This window comes from Hermetia illucens, chromosome 2 (genome assembly GCF_905115235.1).
Source record: "Hermetia illucens chromosome 2, iHerIll2.2.curated.20191125, whole genome shotgun sequence".
NCBI classification, from domain to species: Eukaryota; Metazoa; Arthropoda; class Insecta; order Diptera; family Stratiomyidae; genus Hermetia; species Hermetia illucens.
In genome coordinates, this window is record NC_051850.1 from 71,576,532 (window position 1) to 71,596,454 (window position 19,923).

The following is a 19,923-nucleotide window of genomic DNA, read 5'->3' on the forward strand; positions in this document are numbered from 1 at the left end:
AAGAATGTCAGTTATGGAACGCCACTTCAACCAGGTTGCACTAATCTTCCTCTATTTCTTCGGCCTTTGTCCGTTCACAATCGGCTCGTCGAGATAGGTTCCCCCTTTTGGTTCTATCAAATTTCTGATCTGAACCCGCGAGGCTTTTACATAAATCCACATCGAGCGTATCCAGCCTCGTTCTTTGGACGCCTACCACCAACTTCGATGTTCAGACCAATTTTGGCAAATGAAGTCTCGTTGGCGTGAATTACGTGATCATACCATCGAAAACGCCTTTTACAGTTTTTTTCACGATCGGATGTGATCCAAGCATGTTCCGCCCCACTAGTTCAATGCAGCATCTTGGTCCGAGTTACCGCAAGACGTCGTTCATTGTCTTTCATAGTCGAAGGAATAGAAATAGAAAGAAGAAATGATCTCACTCACACGATTACCGACCATTACGAATATGGAAGAATCGTGGAACTAAATGAAAGACACGATCCACAAAGCGGCCTCTGCTACCCTGGGGGTCACCAAGCCAAGTAAGCGGTACATCAATCGAGATACTTGGCTCTGGAATAACGTTGTTGAAATGAAAAAGAAGAAACGCCTCTACTACAAGTTTCTGGACGATAAAACGCTGGTCAATTGGCAAATTTATAAGAGTGCTAACCGGGAAGCAAGTAAAGCAATCGCTGTCACCCGAGCGGACCATTACAAAAATCTTTACGATAAACTGGACACTCGGGATGGCAAGAGTGTTCTGTATCGACTTGCCAAACGCCGAAACGAACGCACACAGGATATCGAACACTTGTGTTGCGTTAATGACAAGAACGGTAATTTGTTTACCAACCGGCGGGCCACGACGTATATATGACGCGAATACTGCGAGCAGATTTCATCTGAAGAATTTGCTCATCCTCCACTTCTACAATCATTGCCGACATTTGTAGCAGTTCTACCTACCTACGGAGTAGGCCGTAATTTTTGAAATAATAATTAAATTTAAAAAATTTATTTTTAACATGTAAATTAAGAAAAGAGTTGATACAAAGTTGTGTAGTTTCTCGTCAACTTTACGTAATAAAATTATTTAAATTATGAAATTAAATAAAGTTTTTATGATTGACTTCCCTCTGCGGTTTTATCCCGTAAACAACAAGTTTGTAGCCTTTATAAAAGGGCTTTGCGAAATCTAGAAGCGTGGTACGATCGAAGGCATATTTACCACTACCAAGATGTACTCCTGACGAATCGGGTTGCATTAAAGACTTGCGGAAAGCTTAAGATTTATTTGAAATTAGTGACCCCGAAGAACTCGCCCGATTGGAACAAGGAGAAGCGGCGACCACGGTCCGAGCTACCAAAGCGTCACCGGCGGACATTTTCGTTGCCCTTTCCTTGAATTCGAAGCCCCACCTAAGAGCCTTGCACGATGGTGTGTCTGCAATTTTTACAGAAGTCTACTACTTCCCCGGTGACATTTGGATATTCTTTTTTTCACCCAACTTGTGCGTTAAACGGGTGTGTCGCCAGCGGCGACGAGAGCATGAACTAGGTGCGACTGTCCGGTCGTCAGCATCATATAATTTCATAGCAAATTGACTGCAGCCAGTTCGGCGAGACAAACTCAACAGCCAGCTGACTTCAACGGCGTCGCCGCGGGGACACACACTTAGGAGCCCAAACCTCAAGAAAGAAAAAGCTGCCACTGCAAGCCACCGAAAGAAAAATTTAAGTTTTGAGTATTTATTAGCATTACTTCATTTTTTATACAAATAATTTTAAACTGCCGGAAGACACATTATTGACGATTTTAGAAATTTAGCGGTGGAATCCCGCTCTTGTGGCGAATTTCTTTTCATTTTGGTCTGCCTTGGGCCTTAGAGAATTCGGTATCGCCGCGGCTTCGACAAAAACTGTGGTCGGAAAATTAGCTTTAGATATGTCGTTTGACAATAAAGACACGGCAGGCCCATCGGACCCTCAGGTGACCACCCTCGCTATAAGCATCCCTCCATTTTGACGACGAAATTCGGAACTGTGGTTCGTTCATTTGGAAGCGTAGTTCCAGATGTCCGGAATAACGGCGGACGCGACCAAATTTAACCACGCGATTGTACGTCTGGGTGAGAAGTCCATCCTCCTGGTAGACGCCATTGTGAAATCGGCCTCCTACACACTGCTGAAGACCGAATTGATCCAGCGCCTGTCGGTAAGTATGCCAATTAAGCTGGATCTCTTGCTGGCAGGTTTGACGTTGGGCGATCGAACTCCCAGCCAATTGAGTCTTGAAATGAGGCATTTGGGTGGGAGCAAGATCGACGACTTGTTGAAATCACTCTGGCTGCGACGACTCCTCCTCCGGTTCTTTGGAGCACTGGCAGCTGCAGCCGATAAGGTGCACGAGGTGAACGCGCTTCCAACAGTAGCCTTCCGACGAAGTTGGCGAGCTGAAGGGTAAAATAGCCGTGCTAGTGGCCAGTATGGCTGAAATGAGGGCGACGCTAGACCCTCAGCGTTCGGACGGAAGGTCGCGAGCTTGCTCGCGGTCTGCCGCTCGAAAAGGGCAGTCGGGTAGCAGGTCGTCAGCACAACCTATGGACCGAAGCATTTGTTGGTACCAAAAAAGCCACCAGATGTACGATCCCGTGTAAATTCGCGTCTACCTCAAAAAACTAGGCCTGCGGGGGGCCTTGGCGACGGCCAAACAGAACGCAGCGCCACGTCGCCTAACAATTTGTGACCCTGTCAATGGCGCAGTTATCTCGTAGATACTAGTGCTGAGATTTTGATTCTTCCCGTACCCCGGCACCATCGATTATTTCCACAACCGTTGAAACTGGCGGCAGCAAATTTCTCCCGAACTAACACCTACGTGTATAGGCAAGTGGACGTGAGTCTTGGTTTGCATAGGAGGTTTTCGTGGCGATTCATCCTGGCGGATGTCAGCTTCCCCATTTTAGGCGCAGACTTCTTGTGTCACTATGGGTTGCTGGTGGACTTGCAGAACAGGTCCCTTATAGACTCCACAACCAACCTTAATTCGTTAGGCCAAATCTCATGTCTTCCCAACAACAATCTTTCCATACTTTTGGAGGACATTACTGACTCTCTAGTTCGGGTATTCATCCAAAAGTAAACCAGTGAAGCACAATATGCGTCACCACATTAACAACACTGGTTCCCCTATCTTCGCGAAGGTGCGTCCTCTACCACACCAGAAGCTGGCTATTGCACGGAAAGAGTTTGAATAACTTATACAACACGGTATCTACAGACTTTCGGATAGCTGTTGGTCTTCCCCACTCCATATGCTCCCTAAGCCAAACGGCGAATGGTGCCCCGGTGGGGATTACAGAAGGCTAAATGCACAGACTGTTCCAGATCGATATCCTAGTCCACTCATCTACGACTTTGCGCATCATCTCGCAAACTGCCGCATCTTTTCGACCTTGGATTTAACCAAGGCATATCACCAAATCTCTGTAGCTTCAGAAGAGATTCCATAGACGACAATATGCACACCCTTTGGGCTCTTCTAGTTCACACAGGTGACTTTCCGGTTGTGCAATGCGGCCCTACAATCGAGAACTGCTCACCGCGTACTTGAGTATTAAGTTCTTCAGCTTCTCCTCAGCCTCTAACATATGCTTTGAAACAAAAGCCCTACAAAGCGTCCCCTCTTCAGCTTCGACATCTGAGCCTTATAAGCCCGTTCACGTCAGACATACAGCTCGTGTCCGGTAAGGAAAACATAGCTGCTGACGCTTTGTCTCGCGTCTCCGAGGTTCATATCCCCGCCTCACTTGAGTTCTCGGCTATCGCCAAGGCGCAGGTAGATGACGCAGTAGTTCAGAGCCTCAAATCCAAATCCAAATATAAATTTCGGGATTTGCCCATCTGCGCCTCGAACCTCTCTCTCTGCTGCGAATACTCGGAAAAGGGACCCCGGCCATACATTCCGGCCACCTTTCGCAAGGAATTGTTCGAATGGGTTCATGACTTAGCGCATCCAGGCATCAGAACGACAAATCGGTTAGTCACTGAGAAATACTTCTGGCTCTCCATGAATAATGACATCAACTTCTGGGCCAGAGAGTGCATCGCATGCCAAAATTGTAAGGTCATCAGGCATGTAAGTAAACATTTTGGCTCGCACCACCAAGCGGTTCCACGTCATGCACCTCGATATAGTAGGCCCTTTGCGAGACTCGCACGGTTACAAGTATTGCCTTACAATCATTGACAGGTTTACGCGGTGGCCTGAGGCAATACCTCTGAAAGACATTACAGCACAATCTCGCGTCCAAGCCCTCTGTCGACAGTGGACCCCTCGCTTTGGCGTCCCTACAGTGATCATCACTGACCAAGGAATGCAATTTGGGTCCACCCTTTTCTCGGAGTTAGGCAAACTCCTGGGATTCCAGCCAACTACGGCTTACCACCCGCAATCCAATGGGATGCTAGAGCGTTGACACCGGACGTTGATAGCCGCCATTATGACTCGCGATGATCCGTCCTGGACTCAAGTCTTGCCTCTCGTCCTACTCGGCCTACAAACAACCCGCCGAAAGGAATTTGCAGCCAGCCCGCGGACTTGCAAGTGATCCGGTCTTCGACAAGAGATCAGATTCGGGATTGCTACCTCTGCTGAAAGACAACCTTCGCCACACTAAAGCCACACCTCCCACCCAACACTCATTCGCACCTGCTTGCGCTCCCAAGGAGCTGGAGACGTGCATGCACGTCCTGGTCAGGACGATGCTGTCCGGAAGCCGCTGTAGCTGGGGGCGCGGGGAGAACATTTCTTCTTGCTCGAGATCGGTGGACATAAAAAGGCTGTCTCCTTATCCAGGCTGAAGCCCGTTTGCGCCCCAAATCAACGTCGCGTTCGCTTCGCCGTATAATGGGGAATGCAGTTCTGAGGTCAGTCGCTGAAACCCCTAGGTGGTAGGTGAAAAATGTCAGTTTAAGAAAATAAACAAGTCGGGAAACCGGAAGCTCGGCGCTTCAGGTATGAAGGGTTTTGTTTATTTCTTCGGTGTGTGTATTCATATCGCTACCAAGCTGTACTCCTGTGGAAACGGTTTGACGAACCGCGTTCCATTAAAGACTTGCGGAAAGCTGAAGATTTACTCGAAACAAATCCCACTGCCGCCAATGCGATTTAAATCGTGACCTTCCGTACGACAGCCTTGTGCTCTAACCACTCAGCTATCCAGTAGAGGTAGTCCAGCAGAAAGTTCAATGTTCATGGAGACTTTTGAACGCATTCTTGTCAGCTGCATTCACGAAATCGTTGAAGTAACCGTGGATCAAACCAGATTTGTTAAGAACTGTGGAACTACTGGCGCAATACACGCTGCACGGTTACTACCCTCATTCGTTTCGATATCTCCACAAATGAGGCTAATAATGGTATATAATCATATTTTGGAATATTGCCTGAAAACTACCCTTGAGGGGGTCATCCCGTGTGTCGGATTCGCGGAACAGGACAATGGCTACAGGGTTGTGAACAGGACAAAGGCTACAGAAAAAGAAAAGAAGATTAATATTATCTTCATATATTATTAGTGGTTTTAAAATAAAGAGATTGATACCTTTTGATTTCAACCATAATTTTTTCTAATTGCTTCTAATAATCTAAAATAAAGAGATTGATACCTTTTGATTTCAACCATAGTTTTTTCTAATTGCTTCTAATAAAGCCTCTCTAATTATTGCTATTGATTTCTTGTCTACTCAATGCATCCCGTTTCGATATCTCGACAAATGAAGGTAATAATTGTATATTACCATATTTTGGAATATTGCCTGAAAACTCTCCCTAAGGGAGTCTCGCGTGTGTCAAATCCGCACAAGGCCGTACATATGTTTCTTAAAGAAAGCCCAAGGTTTATAGACTAGGTATAGTAGATTAATGATCAGTTAAAATTTTATGGCTAAAAATCACATTCTACTATTTAAATATGTTTTTCTTGAAACTGCATATTGAAAATCTGCCACCATAGCCCAAAATCTATCCATCCAAATTCTTGGAAATTTGCACGACTTATTCAGGACACATTTCTATGGTCCCCAAACTAGGATAATTGCGATTCATTCAGCAGTACTTTTTATTCATTAAAGAATACTTGAAAAACTACCAAAATTCACAAAAAAAAGTTTAACCAGGCACCAAAAATTTAGCTTTTAATATTTTTAATTGATGCAGAAAAACAGCTTCTTCGGAGATGGGTGTATAAATTGCTCTGTATTTCAATAATTAACTATGCTATCGGGCAGGAAAAACTATTACACATGCTCAAGATATATTTGCAACTTTAATCAAAAATTCTGATAAAACCGAAAAAAAACGGCCTTCATACGAGATTCCAAAAACGGCAAGCGTTAAAGGCAAAGTAAGTCCATTTCATCAGTAACATGTGGCGCAGCAGAATTCGCGGCATTCGAAATTTATTTCGAATGTTGCGAATACGAGCGGGTTGATGGCGCCACCGGCGCTCTCCACGCTTTTTAGAACTCGCCACTGGAGTGGAGAGTTAGCGGTGAGAAAGTGCCGTTGGTTGGAGGCAGGTGGACCGGATGGAGAAGAACCGGTCCCTCCTGTTCCAGCCATCGTGCAGCGTGCACGTAGTCGTTTCAAACCGATCTAACGGGACACACTTCTCTAGAGTTTATTTCCGAAATAACTGTATATAAATATAATTAAAACTGTTATCAGTATTAATAGAAACAAAGCCGTTTAAAGTGTTCATTCTCATCAGAAATTGATATTCACTCATTCGCTTCTAGACAAACATGTATGTTTGTCTGGTCGGACAGAACAAACAAGCCGGGAAACTGGAAGCTTGACGCTTCAGATATAAAAGGCTTTATGTTTTCTTTTGTGAGGAGCATAACACAGTTATCCATTAACCGATAGCATTGACTCGCTCAGTTCTGTCAGTGGCGGTGACCTGCGAAGGCTGAAGAAAAAGAAGAAGATGTGACTGGCGACGAGTGCTCGACAGCTCCGTGTCACATAGCTACAAATTCCATTGCCCTAAATTTTAGAAAACGATTTAAATAAATCATTTGATGGAAAGTCCTGACACTCTGAGTTTAATATTATTAGAAAATGTTAAGAATTTAACCGATACCAGATATAACAAGTCGGGAAACCGGAAGCTGGGCGCTTCAAGTATGAAAGGTTTTGTTTGTTTCTTTTGTGAGTATATTTGAGTGCAGAACTATCACATTTGCACGAAGCTTGTTATGTATATACAGTTAGCATGTCTGACTACCCACTTTAGTGTGATATTGATATTTAGTTGCAGTAAATTTTCACGGTAAAGTCAAGTTTGAGCTACTATAACTTTGCTACTAATAGTATAATGTGAACAAACTCAGGGATAATATGCTTAATATTATATTTTATAATATTACTATAACTTATATTACTATAACTTATAACTTTTATAACTCTGGGGTAAACTTAAAGGGGGTTTTACTCAATTTCCCCAAAAATATGGAAATACACTATTATTAATTTAATTTGAACAGATGATATGGAGAGTATTTTAAGGCTTGGGCACCATATAGAGGTAGCTTGGTGATTTTTTTCAGAATTTTCGGTTGGGGGGAATGGGTCCGTTAAAGAAATCATCAATTTCCACCCCTCCCACTCTTCGCCTTTCAAACAAATCTCAAAACTGGGACCGGCTTCGAAAATTACTAGTCGAGACCTTTCATTTGAAAAAATTGTTACACCCCCCTTTTACATGTACACAATGGAAGAAGCAGAAATTAATACTAGCTTCGTCATGCGGAGTTCCACAGGGGTCTGTCCTAGGGCCACTCTTGTGGATTATTACGTATAACGGAGTACTGATACTAGACCTTCCAACTGGTGTGGCCTCCATTGGTTTCGCAGACGAAATTTTTTTTTGTTTTTTTTTAGGGTAGGGTAGGTGATTGCATTTACGCACACAGTTTTAGACTCCCGATTAGGTACGTTGTCGGACTACCAACTAAACACCTCCCCATCGTCAGAAAGCTAGCTTGGAACCGTTTGTCACATTACTTCGGGCTAGTCGCCGAACTCTCCCGCCTTGCGGAGCCTTCAGGTCAGGGAATTCCTTTCACCAACGGGAGGGGACAGGTGGAAGGGAACTGTCAGTTCAAGGAAACCTCTGCCATCCGGCTCCTCCACCGGTCGAGTTCTATCTTGCTAGCAACGAGAAGGGCCCGAACGTAATGGGCAACACGGTTCCAGCTGTCAGCAGTCCTTAGCATCTCTTCGACAATGTTGTCTGGAGAGAGATCCCCTGTGTTTAAATAGAGTTGCTGACGAACCCCGTTCCACCTTCGGCAAGAACGATATTGGGGTGACGGTTGCTACACGCCTTCTGGAAGGAGTCGAGCTTTATACAAATGAAGCAGTCTATGAGATTAAATCGTGGTTAGAGAATGCTGGTCTACAGCTCGCAGAGCATAAGACGGAAGTAGTACTTATTACCAAGCGGAGAAAGTGTACTTCCATGAAGATCAAAGTTGGAACGCAAACAATTCATTGAAAGCCTGCACTTAAGTACTAGGTTAAACTTCAGATTGCATCTGGAGGGTGCAGCAACCAAGGCATATAACATCAAAGCGCTGGTTGCGAGAATGCTACCAAATATAGGTGGCCCAAGGCCGACCCATCCTGAAATCCTGACGAAAGAACTACAACGACTTTACGATCGAACGTACCTCACCGCAGAAGCTCCTGCCCGTCGGCGACAGTTCGCACGAACTGAAACTGTCGCAGAATGGCAAGAGAAGTGGGACGAGTCAGAAAAAGGCTGCTGGACTCGGAAATGGATCGAGCGAGCCCACGGCGAAGTAGGTTTCGACCTAACTGAATTCTTGAGGGGACACGGAGGCTATCGAGCATATCTGTATCGATTTGGGCGTGATGACTCGCCATATTGCCCAAAGTGCCCAAATATTGCAGAGCACGCAGAACACGTCTTTTTATATTGCCCCCAGATTCGAAGCCTAAAGGGCAACATTAGAAACTACAACCGGGGAGCACTTTACACCCGAAAATATAATGGAACTCATGGTGAAAGCAAAGAGATATGGACAGAAGTCGAAAAAGTGATTGCAGCCATCGGAAAGAAGCTTAGGCAGGGAGAAGTCATCCGAAAGAATGAACGCGAGAGGAACACGGACATTAACATGAGCGTAGAATAAATTCTGATCCAGCCCCGCGACATAATATCAAATGGGAGTCCCCCGGGGAGAATGGAAGGAGAAGGAGGTGGTTTTAGTGGGTAAGAGTCCCATATAACCGTGCGACAGGAGCCTGCGGTAGTTTGTTAAGCTTTCCGCCTACCATCGAAAAAAAAAGACAGACCTGTGAGGGGTGGCCAGATCTCCCATCAGGCGCGACCCCAGCTGGCAAATTGGGGCATACCTATTGAGATGTAAATATGTGTTCATGCACTTTTCTTTTCTGACCATGCATGGGCTAGTGTTTGCTCATCTCTGGTGCGTGGACCAAAATGGCTATGGGAAGACACCCAAAAAATAAAACCAACATGGACGAATTGAGAAGGAGTAAAGTTACGGTGCAGGGGCTCGGAACCCCAGTACCGGCGGTTTTTGGGAGTGAGCAAGCGGGCTCCCGGCCGTCGACATCCCTATACCGTAGTGCCTCGGTAGTGGACAACTTGGCCACCGTTGCATCTAATACTACAAGTGTTTTGGATTTGGAGAAGGAGCTGTTCGAACGAAGGACAACCCTGCCAAGAACACCAATTGCAAAGGCAAAGAATGATGGGCTAAAAAGAGATAGCTGGCCAAAAAGGCGATTTCGACACTCATCGGATTTGATCAAGAGGTACTCCAGCAGCAGCAAATAAACCCATTCAGGAGAAACTCATCAATTTTACGATCGCTCTCAATACCAAAGCCGGGAAAACAAAAAGTCCCTGGGAGCTCAGTAATTGAAAAAGGTGAAGGAGTCAGTAAAAGGAGTAATCTGGCCGAGAACAGAGCCCTGACCCAGAAGAACTACCTTTTATGCAGCTTGGGACTAAAATAGTTGAGCTATCCAAATTCATCAAGGACAAGCACAACGTACACCAAGCCATTAAGAATATGGTGAGAGCCATCAGGGTGCTTTACAGTAGGTCCCAGGAAGAAGTAAGGAAGCCTAAGGAAAAGCGGGACATCCTAACCCCTACAGTGTCACAGGCGACCCAAGTGACACCAAAGCGCAAGGTAATCGATCTTCGATCAAGTAAGCGAGTGCGAGACAAAGAGGGGGAAGCTTTGGGAAATCACCAGGCACCAAAAAGGAGTGCAACAAACGGAACTAAAAGTTCAGAAGGGCCCAAAGTGCAATTGCTGTCATTAGTGAACCATACAGAAATCTTAACGGTGGTGTTTGGGTCATAGATTCGACTGGTGGAGCAGCGATATGCGCGTACGGTCGTCAAGCCATACAATATAGCATGGGTAAGGCGTATATTCGTATATAATTGTTACGCCCCACCGAGCCTCACACTTCCTGAGTTTGTTAGACGATCTTGTTCACGACGCAAGGGGATGAGGTCCAAATGTGATAGCCGGTGACTTTAATGCGTGGGCTATCGAGTAGCGCAGCAAAGAGACTAACGCAAGAGACCGGTTCTTATTAGAAGCATTCGCCCAGTTGGATGTAGTTCTAGCCAACAAGGCGATGTAAACACTTATCGGAAAGGGGGAACTGGTTCATTTGTAGATCTGACTTTTGTCAGCCCTGTGTTGGTACGTGACATGTCCTGGCAAGTTAGCGAGGACTTAACGTACAGCGACCACCAGGTCATCTCCTTTGAACTATCGACGGAGGCACAAGGCAGGATACCCGCACCCCGGAAGCCGAAATCCAAAAGAACACCAGGATGGCCTGCAAAAGCGATGGATTAGCAAACATTCATGGAAGTGTGGCCTAGCAAAGCAGGTACGTCCTCGGATAGAGCTCTCCATGTTACACAAAGCATCTCTAAGGCATTTGACGCGTCGATGCCTAGGAGATGCTCATTCTCCATTAGAAGACCCAATTATTGGTGGAATAGTGAACTTGCCAGTCTCCGATCGATTTGCCACAGAGGCAGATCGATCAAGGGCAAAAGGAGTATGCCTATAGGGAAGCTCGCAAAAACCTCAAGCTCGCCATCCAGCGGAGTAAGAGGGAATGTTTTAAGGAGCTCTGTTTCGAAGTGGACATAAATCCGTGGGGTAGCGCCTATAAAATCGTAACAGGGCGATTCAGAGGCCGATCATCTCCGCAGATCACGTTCCCTATGCGCTTGTTGAAAATAATCCAGGGGTTATTTCCCTAACAAGAGCGGGGTACTAACACTTTGCAGCGTCCCATGAATGTGACGCCGATTCCACCAGTCACCAGGGACGAGCTGCTGGAGATCTGCAGTCGAATAGGTGACAGCAAAGCCCCGGGTCTGGACGGTACACCGAATAAGGCCCTCAAACTTGCAGTCAAATGTAGACCGGATATGTAGACCGGAAATGTGCATGTCCGGCAGTTTCAACTGCTATAACTAACTATTAGTGTCAAAGTTATAGCAGTTCAAACTTATCAATTTTGTGCGAATTAACAGCATCCTAAGCCATACAAATAAGATGCTGACGTTATAAATAACGAGAATAATTGACATTCGAGTGACATATTAAAATTCGATTCAAGAAGAAAACAAAACCTTATTAAAATCGATTCAGTGTCTGTCTGTCTATTTTTCATAGCACTTTTCTCCAAAACGGCTAAACCGATCCGAACGAAATTTGGTGGAGAGATGGCAACTATGAAATCCCACGCATACAGCGAGTAATATAAATTTAGGTGGAGTTTAAAGGGGAGTAAAAATGTGCGCACATAAAGTGAGACAGGACTCATTTTCGGAAACTACCCATCCCAAAAATCCGAAAAAAAATCAAGAAAGTGCGCCTAGATGAAATCCAGGCCTCAAAATTTGCCCCATTCCGATATCTGCTCAAATAAACTTGCTAATAGTATATTACCAACGTTTAGAAATTTACTGAAAAACCCGCCTTAAATTCATTCTAGGACTACCAAATTTCGCGCTAGCATAGAGGACCATATTTCACATACACGCCAAATTTTATGGAAGTCTGGCAGTTCAAACCTAGCAATTTCGCGCGAATTCACTGCCTCCAAAACCTTGCAAATAAGATGTTGACGTCATAATTAGCAAGAATAATTGACATTCGCGTGAAATATTAAGGACGCATTTATGGAAAATTTACTTCCCCCAGCCCTTTTTAAGGTTTTGTGTAAAACACTTACGTGAAATCTAAGCTTCGAGAGACGTCCCATTCCGATATCTGCTCAGATAAACTTACTAATAGTATATTACCAACTTTTAGAATGACTAAAAAACCCTCTTAAGTTCATCCTAAGAGTACTAAGTTGCACTGGCATAGAGATCAGTACCGTGCATATACATGCAAGTTTCATGAAAATCCAGCTATTAGTGTCAAAGTTATAGCAGTTCAACTTATCATTATGCGAATTAACAGCAAGCCATATAAATTTCATCCTAGGAGTATTAAATTTTGCACCGGGATAGAGAGCAGTATCGTGCATACACATGCCAGTTTCATGAAAATCCAACTATTAGTGGATATCCGGTGAAAAACATTTTTTGAATCCCCCCTTTGCATGTATGGGGAGCCTTTAAACTCCATCTAAATTTATGCCACTCGCTGTATGCGTGGGATTTCATAGTTCCCATCTGTCCATCAAATTTCGTTCGGATCGGTTTAGCCCTTTTGAAGAAAAGTGCGTGTGACAGACAGACAGACAGACAGATAAACAGACAGACATTGAATCGATTTTAACGACGTCTAATTTAAACAAAACTCCAATACACTTTATTTGAATTGATTTGCATACAGCACAATTGCACTATTGCAACTTAATTTACACGGTCATCTATTCGCGCCGGCGCGCGGTCAGATCGAAAAGGAGGAAAGTTTGCCTCGTGCCAAGCCGCCAGCAACTGCAGCGACAGTGCAGTGCGATGGCCACAGTACAGAGCGTCGTTGGAGGTGAATTCGCCACTATAATGCGCTCGTGGTTTATGCCTCCAATGTGCCACCAGAGTATCAAATTTATAGCACTTCAAACTTGTCAGTTTCTCGCATAATTATCGAGAAAAATTGACAAAACATGAAATTCTGAAGTCGAATATGTGTATGGAGAAGCTATTTTTCTGCAATTATTTTTGTTTTCAACAAAACCGAGCCGATAATCAAAAGAATTGATTAGTACTTTCCAAACCTGGTTTCCATTTTTGGCATTTGATGCAAGAGGAAGGTGGGCGGCGGATGCTGGATGACGATATTTGGTTTGGCCAAACATTTGTGGCGGTTTGGAGTTTGTGCTAAGTGCCATTAGAGCTTAAAGTAAATATTTGCCGATTAGAAATTGGATATGAGATCTGAGCGGTATGGGAATTTTAAAGGATGGGATGACGACTAACATGCCACAAGCAATATGACGAGGTTGACAGCTCAGATGCTTAATTCTGGTATAAACATAGGTTGACGGAAAGGTGGTGAGTAAAAGACATTCGCTAAATGAAGCATATCCCATATGTCAACATAGAAAGTGCTTCTGTACTTACATAGGAACCTAGTAAAGAGATGATCAAACAATACCAACTATTGAACGAGGACCTTTTTCAGAATATGGCCTGAAAAAATAATTGCGGGGGCATGATCAAGCATGAAAAAATTCGTTACTTTCAGTCACGCTACTCCCAGGGCAGAGGTGAGGCTGATAAGTCATCTCCTGCTGACGAAACCGTCAGTCAGCTTTTTCGTTCTTTTTTGAAAACTTGGGTTTAACTCAAAAAAGAGGAGTCCGTGGACTACAAAAGAGGAAGTAGGTTGCTTCCCAAGTGGTCCGGTCCGTCACCAAGTGGGTGCGGAATCAGGGCTCCCAGCATCCTCAAAAAAAATTTACTTCGGCCTGGTTTAGGTCTAGACTTATGACGGATTTCACTTGAATATAATTCGTACCCATTACATGTTTGCGATTATATTTAAGTGGAGCCATTTCCATTTTTCGTTGCTATCGGTCACGCTGCTCCCAGGGCAGAGGTGAGGCAGCGTATGATGAATTGCCTCTGCCCTGGACGAAACCGTCAGTCAGCGTTTTCGTTCTATTTTGAAAACTTGGATTTAACCCAAAAAAGGGGGAGCTCCACAGTCGCGGGTCTGCAGACTGGAGGTTAAACTCTATTTTTGCATTGATCACATTTGATAATTTGATATAATCAAAATTGTTATCTCTGATCAATCTAAATAAACTACCATTTCGCTTATTGATAAATATGTTCTAAATCCATTGTTAAGAAGTTTATTCTGCAATTGCATAACCGCCGAAACAATATATTTAAATAGAAGTAAATTGTAATAAAATTAAGGAGAGATTAGAAAGATTCGAAGTTACACTGACTACACTCTTAGTAAAAAGGATAAAATTTGGTAGTTCGAAATTACCTGCTTGGCATTAGATTACTACACCCTGTGCGTAGCACATCGATTTGGATGTCGCTTATATTCAACGTATAATATATACACTATGGGCTACATATGAATGGGAACATCGTGTACCCAAATATTCTTTCATAAAAAATCGACAAAATATTTTATACCGACCTTTCGGTTTGCGAAAGGTTGTATCTGTTTCAGGTGAACTTCTTTACACCTGCTAATAATGTTGAAATACTAGTTTGAAGCGTATGAAGTTGACTTTTATCTATTCTGTTCTTTCAAGATCAAATTATTTGCATAAAAGCAGCATCATAAAACTATAAACGTTTTATGTTACAGTCTACATTTCAATCAAATACTAAAAATTATAATAATATATAAGTTTATTTGAATAGATATCCGTATGAAGGGTATATTTTTTCCAGATTTTTCGGTTAGGTAGTTTCTGTGAACGAGTCCGTTGAAGAAATAATCACTTTCGATCCCTGCACTCCCCCTCTTTTCAACAAATGTGAAAACTAAGACCGGCTTCGGAAAGTACTAACCGAGGCTTTTCATTTTATACCTTACATGGCTACTTTATAACAGCGTCAGATTCCAATAAAAGTTACTGATTTTGGGTTATGTATTAACAATGTAGTTCATATTGAGTTGAGTTAGTACAATGAGCGCAGTTAACCAATGCTAAGATTCAGCTTCTCAACAATTCAGTAAAAATCAAATTTTATAATTAGCATGCGTCATGCTTTACAGAATTTTTTAAATGTTACAATCAGAAAGAATACTGGTTGTGGCTAGTTTAATCTGTCAAATTATTATAAAGAAGATATAATACATAGAAACAAAATCTGCTACGAAATCTAACTAGAGTGCATTAGAAGTTGCCAATAATACTCAAAGAGTTGATTGCGGCTGCATGTAGTTTGTACATATTGTGATTGTAATATGGTTGTAAGTATTCATTAAATAAGTTGCAATGATAATTATTTTCACTTTGGCATGGTTTCTTAGCAAATGATTTGCCTGAACACATACAAAAAACTTTTTATATAAAATAAAATATGCTAATTTCTGAAAATATTAATAATGAAGCGCTTCATAATGAAAGTCGTTTAGTGATTTACCTGGGCATATGCACCATAAGCTCCAAATTGATTGAAAACGAATGGATTCAATAAATTCATATGGCCCGCCATCTGTTGCATTCGCCTAAGTTGCCGTTCTTTTTCTGTGTCAGCGAATTTTACTACCAAGCTAGAAGAGGCACCCTGAAAAGAAGAGGAAAGATTCAAATGCATCGGAAAAATAATTTCTTGAAAGTTTTCAATTCAATTTTTTTTTTTCCATGATCAACAAGTTGCTATATTTAGGCATGCGCCGTATTCACTACTTTAAAGGTTTTGTGCATACACAAAACCTTATTAAAATCGGTTAAATGTCTGTCTGTCAGTCTGTTGGTCTGCTCGTCTGTCTGTCTGTCACACGTGATTTACTTAGAAACGGCTGAACCGACTGTTACGAAATTTGGTGAGAATATGTGATCTTGTCCCTTTACATGCAGCGAGTGGCGGATTGGATTGGATTTTAAGAGGGGCTCCCCATACATGCGAAAGGAGGGTGTACATTTTTTTTCACAGAACATGGTCATGTTGGGTATAAAATGAAAGGACTCAATTAGTACTTTACGGAAATGGTGTTTTTTTCTGATATTGAGTGCCACATAGGGTAGATGGGGCACAAAATATGTGCCCCAAAAAGTGAAACAGGCTTCGTTCTCAGAACCTTCGCATTTCAGGTCAAGTGAACTTGTAAGAATGGCGGGGTCGTGGAACCGTTTTAGTTCCCTTTTTTGACTTTTTTTAGTAATTTGCATTTCAGTGTCAACTACTCCACGTAGTCATGTGATTGTATATGTATATGCTTATAAAGCTTCCCGGTAGTAACCAATATAACCATATACAATTTGTGTACCTAATATATACAGGGTGCGGCAGCATAACTTAATTTTTTAAAATGCGCGCCACTCAGTTAGTTGATGTCATAGCGGAGCGCTAGTGGTCTCGTTCAACCTCAAACGGTTTTCAGCCATTTCCAAAAAATATAGTAATATTTGAAAAGATATCGACAAGGGTATTTTGAGGTGTCTCCGGATGGCTCACGTGGTTAGAGCGATGTGCTGCGGTAGAGGAGCGTCACAGTTCAAATCTCACTAGTACCAGAGGGATTTGTTATTGTGACTGGATGGCGGATACCAGTCGACTCAGCTGTGACCTGTGTACCTGAGTCAAAACAGGGAAATAATCTCGTGCGAGCTGAATGCTGATCACCTCCTACAGTGCACTATAGTGTACCGTTAAGGTTTTGGATGAAGTGCTCTATCACAATTCGAAGCCCTGACTCAATATGGATTGTTGCGCGTTATTTTGAGGTCTAGATATCGTATAGTGGTAACTTGGTGATTTTTGTCAGATTTTCCAGTTGGGTAGTTTCTAAGGATGTGTTCGTTGTATTTCATACCGTACTTGCCTGTAAAAAATAGACACCCCCTTAAACTCAATGTAGCATTTTTGTGTCAATTGGTATAACTTTTTCTAAGAAAAGTGCGTGTTGCAGCCAGACAAGCAACACCAGTACTACCTCCGCCAGGCAATGGAATCCGTTATTCCAAGATGGCTGACGAGCGCATGGCCCCAGGAACACAAGCCACAGAAATGTGGCTGAAGAGTACAAGTATCTGGGAAAGTTTTGGAGAAGGCTGAAGTGTGCGTAGACCTGATTGACGTACTATGACCCACCAAAGTATGAATGGCAACGATATATATTTTTCCAGCGACTGGATGAAACAATATCTAAAGAAAATCTCCTCAAATTCTCATTTCATATGAACCTTTATCCAGTTATCGTATTCACCAATCTTGTTCCCAAAAAACGCCAGCCGGATGAAACAAATGTAGATCCCCCAATTTTAAATATTTTAAAAGAAGAAATTCTATAGATACTTCGTAATATGTAATCAGCGAGGCTGGTAATAGTGATTTTATAAACATTAAACAAAATACATAAGTATTCAGAAAAGCTAAAATGATTTTTTTGTATTATTTTTTTTTAAAGAACGTAACTTACAGCCTATTGGATACAATGCGAAGAAAATTAAAGAAAAAGGAAAAAATAAAACCCTTCTTTAGACGAATTACAAAAGACGCTGGACATATTCGGCAGAAATTTTTTCAATTCTTTTGAGAGGGTATTCCACCAAGTGTTTCTTGCTCGAAACGGAACATTCGCAAAGAGAATCGTCGACCCAATCCCAGGATTTTAGAGGAGTTTGTTCTACCTCCAGGCAATTGAACAATAAGCAAATGGGTGTCTTCCTCACTTTATGTTTCGTGTTATTGTCTTCGAATATCTTGACACACAATTTTCAGAACTGGGAAGCTATCAGGGAGACTTCAGTTCGGAGCTGCTTCCACCTAACCCTTCACATCAAAGCAAAGTTTTTTATTATAGCCGAACTAAAGGAAAAGATGACGAAGTTATAGACCAGATAAGATAGCTTAGAAAAATCATACGACCCATTGCATCCGAATGACCGAGACACAGCGAGGATCGGCCAGAGCGCGCAGCTTCTATGATATATCAAATGACAGCGGCCAACGCCTTATGGGCGTCCCCAGATGGCATTCCCTTCAACCAGATAGACCACGTTCACATCACCAAAAAATGGCCATGCAGCATCTTCGAAGTGAGATCATATCGAGGAGTACACTGTTATTCCGACCACTATGTAATGGTAGAAAAGGGGGAAAGTTAAAAAATGATTTAATAGCGGGAGAATACAAGGCAAACTGCACAAACGACTAAATCCTATTCTCCAGAATCTCACAAGAAAGCCTATAGATGACACCTGGTATGACATAAAACACGCCGTCAAAACAGCAGTAGTAGTTGGATATGAAACCCGGCCCCGGAGAAATGATTGGTTTAACGATGACTGCCAGGAAACTCTTCATTAGAAAAACGGAGCATACAGCCAATATATAAAAAGGGGCAAAGTGAGCAGCTAATAAAATATTAAGGCAAAAGTTATCGACGGCAATCTTGTATTGCAGCCGATTTAGTAGTTTTAGCCACGAAACTTATTGTAAGTGGGTGAAACTTGTTTTTTGATTGGAAATTTCAAATATCATACAACGGCTCCACTTGGTGATATGGTGGAAAGCGACTCTGATATTCTTAATGGTGGTATAGGAATATCGGATTTCGGGGAAAAAGGAGGAGTTAAGAGGCAATTATCAAAACATACGGTTACTGATTGACTGCAATATTTATTTGAAACATTACTTAAATAATACAAAATTGTGTGAACTACAATTAATCCATTGCTATTTTAATTGTTAACGCATCATATTCCTAAGGTAATCAATTAATAATGCAATTGACATTTTAACAATAATTGATTTTTAATTGATTGCTTACTTGTGGAGAAAATATGTGATCGAATGCAACCGCAGGTGGTTGATTGACTTGCGGAAACAATGACGAGGTTACGCATTTTCCTCACCTTGTTCATCTTCTGAAAAGTTTCGGCCCCCGGAAGGTTTCCTGAAATGATATTTAGTCGGCTTCTTGCAATTAGTGCTGATATTATAACGTTGTTTTCCTTCCTTGATGTTCCATGATGTTATCATTCTTCTACTCTGAAATAATATAATGATAATGGTGTTGTGGAATGGAATATTTCGCGTCTTCCGAGATGTCTGCATTTCGGAGTCAACCGCCGACTCGCAGAATCCCCTTTTCATCTAGAAAAGGGTGCAGTTGTTTTAGGCTGCCCTTAGAGGGCTCGATTTCTTCTCTGAATCCTGTTGATTGGAGTAGCCAGATGATTCTGCTGAAAATTTGATTGATATAATCTTAGGTTAGCGTGCCCGTTTTCCCCTGTCCTTGAGAAAGTCTCAAATTATAACAGAATCTAAGGCAGGTTGTAGTTTTTAACGTCGGAGTAGCATTCTAACATTTGTGGCTCATCTTTGGACTTGGCAATAGTTTTGACGTTTTCTATTGTGACTGACGGTGTTGTAACTATCGGTGAGACATCTACTATTTGTGAAATCGATTCTGGGCCAGTCCACTAAACTTTATGGTTTAGCTGTCCGTCGTCTTCAGTTGGCGGTACCTCCAAATCACCGATATTTTGGTTGTTGTGCAGTTCATCAAAATATTCAACCCATCGTTCTAATATGCCCATTCTATCGGAGATTTCCCTCTTTGCCTCGGCAGGATGAACATCGAGGTGTGTAAGGCTTTATCCTGCTAACTGTTGGTAAAACTTGCGAGCCTGGTGCGGTTGCTCCCTGTACTTTTCGAGTATAAACGCTT

The 19,923-nt window shown here is 42.6% G+C and overlaps 1 protein-coding gene across 16 annotated transcripts in view; it reads right to left on the minus strand.

The window, feature by feature from the left end:
* LOC119648834 (CUGBP Elav-like family member 4) overlaps window positions 1-19,923 on the minus strand; it is a 666,752-nt gene that overhangs the window by 317,919 nt on the left and 328,910 nt on the right. For all 16 annotated transcript variants that reach the window (XR_005249062.1, XM_038050698.1, XM_038050701.1 and 13 more), the window contains one exon: window positions 15,669-15,812. Coding sequence is in view for 15 of the 16 variants with exons in the window: in XM_038050698.1 (XP_037906626.1) it covers window positions 15,669-15,812 (144 nt within the window). In the remaining variant the exon portion in view is untranslated. The remainder of the gene's footprint in view (window positions 1-15,668; window positions 15,813-19,923) is intronic.